Below are 12,185 nucleotides of genomic sequence, written 5' to 3' on the forward strand. Positions count from 1 at the left end.
TAATTAGAAATACATTCCGACAGTAAAATATTTTTTTCTTGGATATATTGCAGAATGCCAAATCATATAGACATCAGTTTTTGTACAATACTAAGGCACTACAATTCAAGAGGTTGAAAGTGAAAGAATTAGCATTTTTATTCTAATGAAATACAGAGATTTCTCAAGAAAAACTCTGGGGAGAAGCAAGGTTATTTGAAAAATGAAAAGAATTTCAATTGAAATATTTTACATGCAAACGTCCTTCTATCCAAAATTGATGTATAATTAATTTACAGCACCACCTTTAACTCAGTTCCCATGCCTGCAAGCCAACACAAAAGTTTTAATTGGAATTATAGAACTTGGTATATTATCTTAATCTGAGATGGAAGAGGATGTTGCTTACCTGTATGCGGCCATCAGAAGTTCCTACTACCAAAACTTCTTCATCACCATCTACAGCCATGCATTGTACCTTGCCATTGGTACCAGTTTGTAGTGTTTCTACTCTAATGAGCTTCTTCCTACACCAAATTTCCACAGTTCCTGACTTGCTCCCCAAATAAATTAGCTCTGAGCTCACTGCCAAAGTCCGAACTTCCATTGTAGATGCAAGTGATCCCACCATAGTGTAGTTTGTGGCACTCCAAATCTTTGGTCATGCAAAATTAAACAATTTTAGTTGTGGGAAAAATTACATGGAATGAATCAGGTTTTTAAGAAAATCACTCCTTTTAGGAGTTGCTTAGTATTGGAGCGGGTTTTGTTCATCTTATCTAAAGGCCGATTGGTGTCTAGCGAGGGTAGGCCAAACATTTTATAGCATTTGACATCACACATTATAGGCATGTTTTAGGAGCATCATTTAGGATACCCATCTCAGCCTTAAGGACATTATTGTTTCATCCTAACAATCCCTCTCCCAACATATGAGGCTCTCGTGACCTGAATGCATGACCCTTGATTGGCTCTAAAATGTCTTGTTGAATGGGGTTTTCACCATGTCATCTAAAAACCAACTGATATTTATTCAATATAGGTCAAACCTTTATGAAATTCAACATCACACCTCCCAGACATATTCTAAAAACCATCATTTGGGTGACTCATCCCTGGGCTTACGAGTGGGATTGTTGCATCCCAACACTTAGCACACCCTTGATCATGTGGATAAAAAGTTTGGAAGGGTAAAAATTGTCATAGAACTCAGCATCTGATGTGAATTTTAAGGGGTACCTTAACAGCTGCTCCATCCAAGGAAAAGCTACTTGAATATATCATTCCATCATGAACCTGCAGTGCATGAACAGGATTTGATTTCCCCAGCAATTTTCGCGTGCCACTTTGGATGCTACTCAGTGTTCCTGTGGCCAAATCAATTTCCTGAACATATAAGGAAGTCAATGATCAGGGTTCAGAGCTCCAACATTAACAAGAAAAAGTTCCAGAGTTGCATGTGAATGTGATCACTAGACTAATGAAAACTTGTTACCTGAATACTGTTATCATGGCACCCACAGTATAATTTCCCATGTACAAGAGCCAAGCACTTAACGTTTTTGTTCGGATTTAATAACTTGGATCTTCCATTCCATGAATGAACCTGATAAAATAAGTTCTCAGTGACATTCATGCAAAGTCTTTGGATGCATATAGGACAAAGATGCGATTTGGGATTCAAAGGGGAGGAAGACAGAACACAACTAGATTGATTTTTTTTATTTTTTTTCATTTCACAGATTGAGTAATTGAGATAGCTCTAACATCAAGAAATAATAAAGTTGTCAGAAAAAGGGTTGGATAAATTTAAATGATACCTTGACGCCAGCTCCCTGTGGAATGAAGCATGCAATGCTATTGGCAACAACTAGATTGTTAACCTGATCTTTCATATCATGAACTTGTACACAGTAAATTGCTTCACTTCCAATCGACCATATCTGCTCATCGGATAATAGAAGAATTCAGCAATACAAGTCATAGAGATATTTGTTACAGAGAAGAGTCATCTGAGCATACCCTTGCAGTTCTATCAAGAGAGCCGCTGTACAGTCTCTCCCCTGATTCTAAAATTGCCAAGCTAGTAACTGCCTTGGTATGTTCTCGAGTTTCATGGATGAGATGAAGAATGCTACCTCTGCCAGTCCATACCTTCATTTTTCAGGGATAAAAAATGATATCAAACTTACAATTCAAAATTTTGTGCACTACTATGGAAAACATTACTTTTGCCTCTTGAACAGGATCAATATTAGACTATTCATGCCATCAAATGTTTGTATCTTTCCTGTGTGAATGAACCTAGGCCTCTTTATTTCTCATAAAATTTTTATTTTTCTTTAAAAAAAAAATTATATAAAACCATAAAGATTAGCCTTAACAAATTTAGGAGCTATTAAGTTTGACTACATTTTGGAAGAAGAGGCCAACCATGATAGAAAATTCCAAAGGGTTTGGTAACATGGAGCTGCTCCAGTACTAAGCTAAGATTGTTCATTCCTAAAACTCTATAAAAATTGTCCATTTTCTTGAAAAAAAATATGGGCTTCTCAAAAATAGAGATTTTAGGAAATGGAAAAGCATATATCACTGGAGGAAAAAGAAAGATTTCAGCAACCCATGGTAGATCTGCATCTGCACCCACCCCCATGAAAAGGAACTTCATCTGAAAAGCTAGACAAAGAATTACCCACACTCACACCTTCCCTCCTGCAGACACACATGGGTAGGAGCAGATGAGGTGGGTTTCTCTGGCACCATCCAAAACTGAAGGAACTTTATCTGAAAAGTGAGATAAAAAAACATTCTGCATTTTTTCCATGGACATATACTAAGCTATTTCAGTTTGTATAACCATGGATGGTGATTCCCTTTCAAGAAGATACGTGCATATTTATCTTGATGTATATGCAAAATATATGCTAAAATTTATTGTCACTCTGCAAGTGTTTCAAAATTCACAATAATCAAAATCATGGAAAGTGACCGGATAACTGAAGTCAAAAGCAGTATTGGGAACTAAATTACCTTTATCGTTCCATCTGAATGGCCAGAAAATATCTTATCCCTGAAGCAGACTATTGATAGCACTTCTCCATTTGCACTGCAATCTACTTGAACTAATTCTTTATGATTCCACAAGTCCTGCTTCCAAACAAGAACAGAAGATTATGTTAGAGCACTTCCTCTTTCTGGAATAGCACATGCAAAAGTACAACAATCTTACAATGCTAGAGTTGTTTCCTTCTGAGAAAACTTTCAGCATATCAACTGCCAATATACATGATTTCTTAAGCTGTCTCAGTCCTTTCAATATATCCTTCATGTGGGAAGTCAGATCATTGAGTCCCTCTGAAAGTTCCATAGAACAATGTTACCACTTCCAGAACTAAATTCTAAAATATACATGAAGAAGAAGAAATGCATGAAAAATGTTGTTATTTGTTAACACCCCATTATTTCGGAAGAACCTTAATGATAAACATAGGGCATTGCTATAGAACATTTTGGACATCTTAAGGAGATGAAAGCATCGCCATTTTCCACATAGCATTTGGAGTTGGTCTGTTTTGTTTTCATAGCATTTAAAATCTATCTATTTTATATTATTTATAAGATCATTAGTCTTTAAATATTTAAAAAAATATTGTTTTCTTCCATTTTTGTCTCCTCAACAAAATGATGACTCCAAGTAAGCCTTTTTCTATTTGTGATGACTAATCTAAACATAGAACTCCGTAGCAAATGGCAAAAACCAAATCACATTATGTTGATTTCAATCAGTATCCAAACACCCTTCTCGTACCTCACAGAATTTTTCAAAATATTTTCAAATCAAAGAGATCCTAGTAAGCATGTTAAATGAGCATATTTCCAAGTGTCTCACACCCAAATTTTAGAACATAAATTTTCTTTGTCTGGGATATTGTTGCTCACCAGGATCATGGATGAAGCTGCTCAGAGCAAGCATGGAAAGGGCTTTCTCTTCTGTGCCCTTTGCAGATTTGAACATGGATATGAAGTGCTTGAGCAAGCAGACTCGGGCTGCTCCTCTTATTCCTGTGTCTGGAAGAACAGTGAGCATATGAATAAGCCAAGTAGCTGACAGAAAGCATGATGAAAATAACTCTTGGTTTCTGCTCCTGAGGCCCTCTGCCAAAGCTTCAAACAACAGACCAAACTCATGGCTGACCAGAACAAATGCCATTTTTCTCTCCCATTCGTCAGCTGCCTGCTCTTCTTCCTATCAATGACAATAGAAATTTTTTAATATATAAAAGGACTGTAGTATGATGAACTACCAATATATAGGAGCACAATCAAAGAAATAATTAAACTAGTAAAAATCCAATACTAAGATATCCGAGAAGATCCTAAAGGTTGTACTCATATATCAGACTGCAGGAAAATCAAATATTAGGGAAATAGTTCCAAAGAAACTAACCAAATTTTCTTCAGACTCTCCAGAACTGTTGCTGAGTTGGTCCACTTGCATTAGAGTTCTATAACTTTTGTCAAGTCCAGCACGTTTAAGGAGAGAAGCCCGGGTGAGGGACTTTCCAGAAGATGAGAACCTCCCTTGCAGCGACACAATTGTCTCAGCAGCTGCTATTTGGGCAGCAGGGAAGTCTGAGTTTCTCAGGCATGAAATAAGAGTATCCATTGCCTCTTCCCGGTATATACTCATCTTTCTTGGCTCCACCTACAAATCAAAATTCGTGTTAATTTATAATGACCCAAAAGGAAAGTGCAACTAGTGCTGCAAATTTCAACTATATGGAAACACCATGTGATCATTTTGTACTTGTTTTGTTCAAGGTTCTAATGATCTCATGCTTATTTGAAGTGAATAGAAGTGAGAATGTCTCGAACCAGGAGATCAAGTTGAAGAAGTAGACCAGCCACAACAGGACATTGGTCCTGGAGGGCTGTCTGTAGATAAATGAGGAGGGTGTGCATTGTACTAAAAGCACCTTCATCCTTTATAATGTGTAGAACCTGTTCGTTGAATGTCCTCCTGGGAAAAATCAGAAAAATCATTTCAAGTTGGCACAAATTCAAGATTTATGAACGAAAAAATCACTGGCAATGAGACTGTAAGACATGGGATTGAGGAAAAAATATGCTATGGTACCTATTTAGTTTAACTAACTCAGAGAAGAAGTTAATTATCTCAAACCGTTCTCCATCACTCGCGCCCATGAAGCTCTCCAAAACAGGAGCCAATTCAGCTTTGTCAGCTATGGTATGCCTGCACTTTCCATCTTCTTGCATGCATCTCAACAAGATCCCAACTGCCGCAATTCTCTCCTCTGCCCACTCAGCTTCCAAGCTCTCAATAATACTTTTAATCGCTTTTGCAGATACTACAGTCTTGGCAATTGAAGTGACAATGTTGCCTTCACTGCTTCCAAGAATCTGTCCCAGTAGAAGAATAGAAGCCGTTTTTGGCTTCAAACACATCTCAAGAAAACCATCTTGTTTCTTCTTAATAACCACCAGGAGGGATTCCACCATATCCATCTCTATTAAGCTTATGGTGGAAGGTCTTAACAGATGTATCAATACAACAGCCTCCAGCAAACCATTCTTGAATAGAGCAACAATGCATTCCACATCAGAGTCAACTCGGGTAAGTGTTTGGATCACAGTTTTGTCTCTTGATCCAAGCTCACAGAGGAGAAAAACGGTTGCCCTCAGCACCCGGGGATCAACAGAATTAAAAAGGATCTCAACGAACCCATTGATAACAGCAGGTTTTGAGAGCATAGTTTGAATCTCCAACCCCATGTTCATTTCCTGCCAGAACCGCTCAATTCGGAGAACTGCCTTTTCTGACTCTCTCAGAATTTCAGACATACAAAGCTTGGTAATAGCAAGTCGCAGCTCACAAATCGTCCCATCCATGGTGGCTTGGCTTATTATAACACTGTTCGGAGAAGTTGAAGGTAGCACAGGCAGTGTAGAGTTGAAGATTGGGTCAGTCTCTGGGTCTGGATTATCAGAGTGAATTGAGATAAAACCAGGATTTTGTTCTTGCCAACTTGCAATGAGCCGTTTGAGTACATAGTTTGTTTTGGGAAGTTGGGTACTATGCAGCTTCTGGCGTGTGATTGGGCATGTGGAGTTTCCCCTATCTATCCATTCTTGAATTGCTTTCCTCTCATATGTCTGACCTGTCTCAAGAGTCACCGGATCATCGAATATGTGGCTGGTTATGGGACAGATAAAGTCCTTCGGAGGCGTACACTTTCCACCACCAGGCGGATCATCAGAATCTGCTGCCATGACACGTTCTGGAGAACTGATAACAGGAAAAATCCAAATATAAGAACCTGCACAAGGAAAAATGTAATGACAATGAGTGTTTTAATTTTGCATACCTGCTGGATTCTGCATAAATGGGCTGTTTCTGTTTTTGGATTTGGCTCCGTCTAGGCTCAAACAATGCCATTTTTCTGTTCTTTTTCTATAAGACAAAGATTAGCATCTCAAAATAACATCACTGCCTAGGAAAATCAGACCAGAGAGGATATCTTTTTCTTGTTAGTATCGATTACCTGTGTTTCACCTTCAGATTCTGAAGAAGAATTGCTCAAATTGTCCTCTGAAGAAGACTCCAACTCAGAACCAGACTTTAGATTTGTTGATATTGCACTCAATGTCCTTGAAGATTTCTGGTTTCTGAGGATCTTTAGAGAGACCCTTTGAGGATAAAAGGGTGGAGACTTGGATTTACTGCTGCTACCGCTGCTGTAGAATTCAACTGACCTTTCTCCTTCAGTCCATGCTGGCTGCAGGACTCAAAAGAAAATTTTCAGATCTTAAAACACGGGACTCTGCTTCGAATGTCAGAAACTGCATTGAGAGAAACTAGTCGTTGACTCTCAAGCTCATAAATATTTAAGATTACTCCAGTCATTCAATACCCACATGCATAATATTGGAGAACTGTGTGAATACAGGATCTCGAATGGTTCAAAGAATCTAATTGATATAGCAGCAAAGACCAAAATAGAAACAATTTATGGAGCTTCAGAGGCTTTGCACTTAATATAATACATAGTAGGTCAAAATTTTCAGAAACAAACAGAGAAATTGATTTATAGCGAGATTGATCCAAAACTTGTATATATCATCACTTTTTCTTAGTGTTGTTTTACATATTGCATAAATCATGATCCTTGCCGACAGCTACAACAGTCCAAATTATTGACTTATCTGGCCCCGACCCAATTTTGTTTTTGTCATCTAATAATGCTAAGATTTTATAACAATTTTTTTGTTTTGGAGATTATGATCCGTGATAGAAAGTCCAAAAAGGTGGTAGGTAGACCAGCTCAGAAACATTGTCATATAATGAAATCCTATCTAATAATTTGTCTTTCATGCTTGACGTGGTCAAAAAAATGAATCTCCCGAGCAGCTGAGCGGAAAAAAAAAAATTAAGACTTAATTCCCAAGAACGCAAACAGGGTGTATACTTTAATCAGCTAGATAAAATAAAGAACCACTACAGGATATTGGATAGAGAAAGTTTCAAACACTAATTCGTTAGTCTCAATATAATCATGACTGGTAATCAACTGGAAATTGAAAGTAACGTTATCGAATTGCAGGCCGTGTATGGTTTCCTAAAACTACGAGGAAAATAGAACCCAGAAAAGAAGAGAAAGAAGGAAAGAATAAATTCAACTACAGATGTGATTTTGAATCTTTGATAAACTTTCCCTCCACCCTTTCTGCTTTCCTCTTAACTTTCCAAAACGAAACTGGGGCTGTCAACCATTTTTGTTAAGAAAATGAAGTAGAAAGTAAAAAAGGAAAGAAAAATTTAGAAAAAAAAAAATCAAATGTATTGAAGGAAGAATTATAGGAAAGACAGCATTACATTATTATACTGGCCGTTCCCCAATCCGATTTCTTCCACTTTGTTCTGTTCATCTTCATTGAATTTGAATTCATCACTTTTTCTGATTTTTTCAAATATCAGTGGTGGTGGACGAATCAATCTGCTTCCATTTTCATTGCCCAGAACCTCTCTGAAGTACCCAACTAAAAGCCTGCAATTTTCATCGAGAACCTCCTCATAGTCCCGCTCCAATTCCTTAAGCTCCGAAGTTTGACCGCCGCTCATTTTTGACAACAGCCTAGTGCCGGAAACTACTACCGATTCCTCAAATCTCGACCTTTTATCACTATCATAACCTAAATTTTTCGACGATAGAGATGACAAAATTCTGGATCTCTGATCTTTGAAAGATTGTAGAACTGGAAGGAGGTGGATGAGAAAAAACTCCTCAAACACCACCGGTGCAATTTCTGATCGAGCCAATGAAGGATCGGAGGAGAATATATTGAGGAGAGAGTCAGCGGCTTCAGTATGGCGGTTGAGAAGAGCGTAGAGAAGAGATAGAAGGAACGAGGAGAAGAGGGTATCAGGGTGAGAGTGGAGGAGCTTCTCGGCGACGCGGAGAGAGGACGATCGATTGAAGGAGCTGGAAGTGGAAATGGCGTTTTCTAAGGTTTCGGCTGCGAGGTTGAGTTGTCTTAAGACGTTTTGGTCGGAAGTCGGGAGTTTCCGTCGGAGGGCAGATAAGAGACGGAGGCGGAGTTTGGACTGAGAGAGAATTTCAGATGTGAAAGCGGTAGTGTGACGGAGGATTTCGGCGGAAGTGGTGGCGCTGGCCATTGCAGTGCGGCGGTCGAGAGCGGAGGAGTCTGGAAATGGGGCTTCTGAACCTGGAATCTTTGGAGGTGGTGATATTAACGGAATTACCGGTGAATTGGGACGGCCTTGATTACATGACCAGTTAACGTCAAGCTGAAATTTTGATGGTCCTGTCGGAGGCTTGGGGCGACGTAAAATGAAGGGCTAAAATGGAAATTGATTTAGGCTTAAAATTTCGCGGCAAATTGAGTCCATGACAGTGACACGAAGACAAATGGAACCAAAAAAAGGTGGGACCTTTGCCGTAGCCGCCCTGGCCGGCTTGACCGTTACCATTACCATTCCCAATGCCTCCAAAAGCCCACTGTAGCCTGAACCCCTAAACTTACCCATACCCTTTTCTTTTTCTTTTTCTTTTTCTTTTTTTAAATTTGAAATCTTCATGTTTGCCAGCCTTTTGCTACCTACCTTGGGCTGACCATTTCGTCCTTGAATTTGAGCTTGAGGTGAACAAATCCACATTTAAAACTTGATTTGAAACTGAAGAAAACAAATGCCTCATTGCATAGACTGGGCAGATGCATTGAGGGGATTATTCAATAAGAGTACAAAGCAGCAAACAATTACGAATACAACAAGGCAATGAATCTGACTAAAGCATCAACTGAATTTTGAGCTGCCAATGAAGAAAAGACGGAGGCCTCATTGGACAAAGCTGAACCTCCTCCAGCTAAATCAGAGAGCGCCCGAATGGCAATGAAGGGAGTCTTCTGTTGGAGACAGACCAGAGCAACCGCAGCGCTCTCCATGTCGACGGGGGTGGCGTTGAATTTGGAGTATAGGAATTCTCTGTAAGCGCCATTGTCCACAAACACATTGGCACTCACCCCTCTCTCCACCCTCGTCACCATTGGAGCTCTTGGCAGACATGTAGAATTCACGCATCCCTCCAACTTCAAATCCTGCTCGGGGGAAACAAATCATGTAATGTAACTGAACTGCATTGACAGAAAATAAGATCGGATTGGAGTGTTGGGTCAGGGCTAAATCACCTTAAGTTTCCTTGCAACTTGGTAGAAATGCTTGTCAACAGGAACCCAGAAGGCGTGCTGCCTGACTTCAGGTGTTCCTGTCACAGGAAAAACTTCCTCGGGTTGATACCATACGTTGTTCAGAAGATTATCCGAGGAGTTGCCATTTTTGGTATGGTTGTTGTAGTCAGAAAATTTGAGGTACCCGATTTTCCTGGTGTAGTCTCCACTGGATTCAAAGGCTAGTTCATCGTCAGGCCCATCTCCATACCTCTGCTCACATTTGATAATAGAAGAAGTTGGTGGAAATTATCATACAGTTCAGCATATAACCTTTTATCTGTTGTAAATCATATCCAGTAATGACAGAGAAAGCAACCATTCCAATAAATAAAAAAGCAACTTACATATATCCAAGAATCTGCCCCTTTCTCCCTCAATTATCACTAAAGTCTACAGTGATCCCTTTAAGGTTGCCCCCCATAAAGGTGGAAAAGAGGAAGGAATCCAGACAGATTTTTGTTTTTGTCCCCTTTTAAGTTTTTTTTGTTCTGATTCTGTTCATTCTCACAACAGTGAAAGGAATGAAATGAATGAATTTCTGTACCTGCCAATTCCAAAGGCCTGTGTGAGCCCAGTATTTAGGGACCGTCACGTCTCCGATTTGAAGATTAGGATTTGCATTTCCTGCAATTCCATAATGCAGAACGCCATTGACCTTAAACAGGCTTAGCAGCAACTGTGTAGCTAATCCTGCATTAAGCTATGGGAAAAGGAAAATTGAAAGAAAATTTTTGCTACCAGTCATCAAAAAGGAAAAAAAAAAAACAGGAAAGAAAGAGAGAGAATGGAAGAAAATGAAGGATGTAATTGGACATACCATGCTTAATCCTGTCATTACAATGATAACATTTTTGGTCTCCAACTTCCCTATTCGGAACCTTCTCCCTAATGAGTCAAAGAAAAAAAGAATTATAATCTCTGATCAGTTTTTTTCAAAGGAATCAGATCTTTTTTTTTTCTGCTACTGTGGGGTGAAATCCACCAAAAGTCATCAATTTTCCCCCTCATCCCAAAAGAATCCTGCTAATGAAGCCTCAAAAGCAAATTTTGGACAGTTCAGTTTTCTAAATTTGGTTGAATTTCCATTAATTTCACTAGATTTTCTTAGTGATAGTCTGAATCCAGAATTGGTCAGGATTCTTCCAACCCATTATGTTGGTATTCAAATGGATCAGATCTGGGTCTGCAGGCTTTGTCCTGAATGTTACTCTCCTTACTCTTCTTTCTCTTCTATGCAGTTTCACCAAACAACATATAGAGAAGTGTAACCACATCAACCAGCCAAAATAAAAGGCCCCCCTCTGTAGAAAAACAATCCTTATAATAACCAGAAACCGCCCACTACCCACTAATCACAAACTGATCCATTTTCCATGTAAACCCCAATAAATAATAAAATAAAAAAAAAACCCATAAAAAAATTTTTTTAAAAAAAAATTTTGGTGAGTTCTTATGATCATCTCACCTGCAAAGTCCAAGTAAGGGAACTTATCATCAGCCACAAAGGATGGAGATTGAAGAAGAGGATCCATCTCATAGGAGTTTGGCACCACTATACCCAGATATGGCCCCTCCTTGTTGACTCTTGCGATCTTCTTCATACTACTCACAGACACTGCTCCCTCTGTACCAACACCCATTACCACCAACATAACCCAAAACCCCATCAACACACTTCTCAAATGGTTTCCCATCTTCTTCCTCCGTTTCAACCTTCAACCCCAGAGCACAGACACAGAATATTGTGGAGAAAAAAACCAGACAAGTACAAAAGAAGGAACAGCTACTTATCATATAAGGAAAATTCATCAGAGTTGAGGAGATTGAAACTTTGTTTGGAAAACTTGTGGGTGTGAACTAAAGAAGGAAAGTCTAATACGTAGATAAAATATGTTGATTTTCGCGAAGTCAAGACTTGGGAAAACGGCCAGCGATTGTCCCTATTGGGTGATGAGTCCTACATTTATGAATCTGAAATTTCTCATCAAGACAAGTAACGGAATAGGATTTACAACACGTCCATTTGACAGAATCTAGGCCCACTTCCCACACGTGATGAATTGTATAAAATAATAATTCTTTAATAATAGTAGTGAAAATCAAATGATTTCATAAGGATTTTTAGCTTATATGTTTTAATTACTTGATGTAATTTTGAAGGAAAAAAAAATTATGAAAGCAGACCCAAGTCTAAATTAGCCATTAGTTACTAATTCTCATATACCCATTAGTTTTCCTAAAAATAAAATAAAATAAAATCTATGATTCATAGAAGAAGGAATAGCTCAAAAGCCCATAAGCATTAAAAATGGAAGATAAAATTAATTTTATTAGAAATAAGATTTATTTATTTTTACTTTTTAATTACTTATTTTGAACACGAGGAGGTTAAAGAGGGTTTTTTTTTTGGAAAAAATAATTTTGGAATCTCATTTAAA

General features: G+C 38.5%; 2 protein-coding genes across 3 annotated transcripts; both read right to left on the minus strand.

The window, feature by feature from the left end:
- On the minus strand, window positions 1-8,918 carry LOC117925247 (putative E3 ubiquitin-protein ligase LIN-1). Of its 2 annotated transcripts, none has more exons than XM_034844203.1 (15): window positions 7,874-8,918; window positions 6,543-6,776; window positions 6,366-6,451; window positions 5,117-6,286; window positions 4,855-4,999; window positions 4,427-4,684; window positions 3,919-4,225; window positions 3,209-3,333; window positions 3,010-3,126; window positions 2,002-2,133; window positions 1,800-1,922; window positions 1,475-1,585; window positions 1,219-1,365; window positions 389-634; window positions 1-304 (listed from the first exon to the last, which is right to left on the minus strand). In XM_034844203.1, exons 1-15 carry the CDS (start codon window positions 8,672-8,674, stop codon window positions 287-289), a joined length of 4,020 nt encoding a protein of 1,339 aa, XP_034700094.1. In that variant the 5' UTR covers window positions 8,675-8,918; the 3' UTR covers window positions 1-286. The 2 variants fall into 2 exon arrangements, with proteins under 2 accessions (XP_034700094.1, XP_034700095.1); XM_034844204.1 differs by lacking the exon at window positions 7,874-8,918 and adding an exon at window positions 6,916-7,069.
- A 242-nt stretch (window positions 8,919-9,160) lies between these two features.
- Window positions 9,161-11,694, minus strand: LOC117925249 (bark storage protein A). Its single transcript, XM_034844205.1, has 5 exons — window positions 11,213-11,694; window positions 10,565-10,632; window positions 10,292-10,447; window positions 9,706-9,957; window positions 9,161-9,615 (listed from the first exon to the last, which is right to left on the minus strand). The coding sequence occupies exons 1-5, from the start codon at window positions 11,439-11,441 to the stop codon at window positions 9,277-9,279; spliced, it is 1,044 nt and encodes a 347-aa protein (XP_034700096.1). The 5' UTR covers window positions 11,442-11,694; the 3' UTR covers window positions 9,161-9,276.
- Between the last annotated feature and the right edge of the window lie 491 nt (window positions 11,695-12,185).

Source organism: Vitis riparia, chromosome 11 (genome assembly GCF_004353265.1).
Source record: "Vitis riparia cultivar Riparia Gloire de Montpellier isolate 1030 chromosome 11, EGFV_Vit.rip_1.0, whole genome shotgun sequence".
Taxonomy (NCBI): Eukaryota; Viridiplantae; Streptophyta; class Magnoliopsida; order Vitales; family Vitaceae; genus Vitis; species Vitis riparia.

Bases quoted from the DNA above. Each gene is read 5' to 3' on its own strand.
- LOC117925247 (XM_034844203.1), bottom strand. From the start codon at position 8,674: ATGGCCAGCGCCACCACTTCCGCCGAAATCCTCCGTCACACTACCGCT. The intron at 6,287-6,365 runs GTATGCAAAATT...TCCTGTTATCAG, and splicing joins ATTTATGCAGAATCCAGCAG to TTCTCCAGAACGTGTCATGG. The intron at 1,586-1,799 runs GTATCATTTAAA...TTATTTTATCAG, and splicing joins CACAGGGAGCTGGCGTCAAG to GTTCATTCATGGAATGGAAG.
- LOC117925249 (XM_034844205.1), bottom strand. From the start codon at position 11,441: ATGGGAAACCATTTGAGAAGTGTGTTGATGGGGTTTTGGGTTATGTTG. The intron at 10,633-11,212 runs GTGAGATGATCA...TTGACTCATTAG, and splicing joins CCCTTACTTGGACTTTGCAG to GGAGAAGGTTCCGAATAGGG. The intron at 9,616-9,705 runs GTGATTTAGCCC...TCCCCCGAGCAG, and splicing joins AAGTTGCAAGGAAACTTAAG to GATTTGAAGTTGGAGGGATG.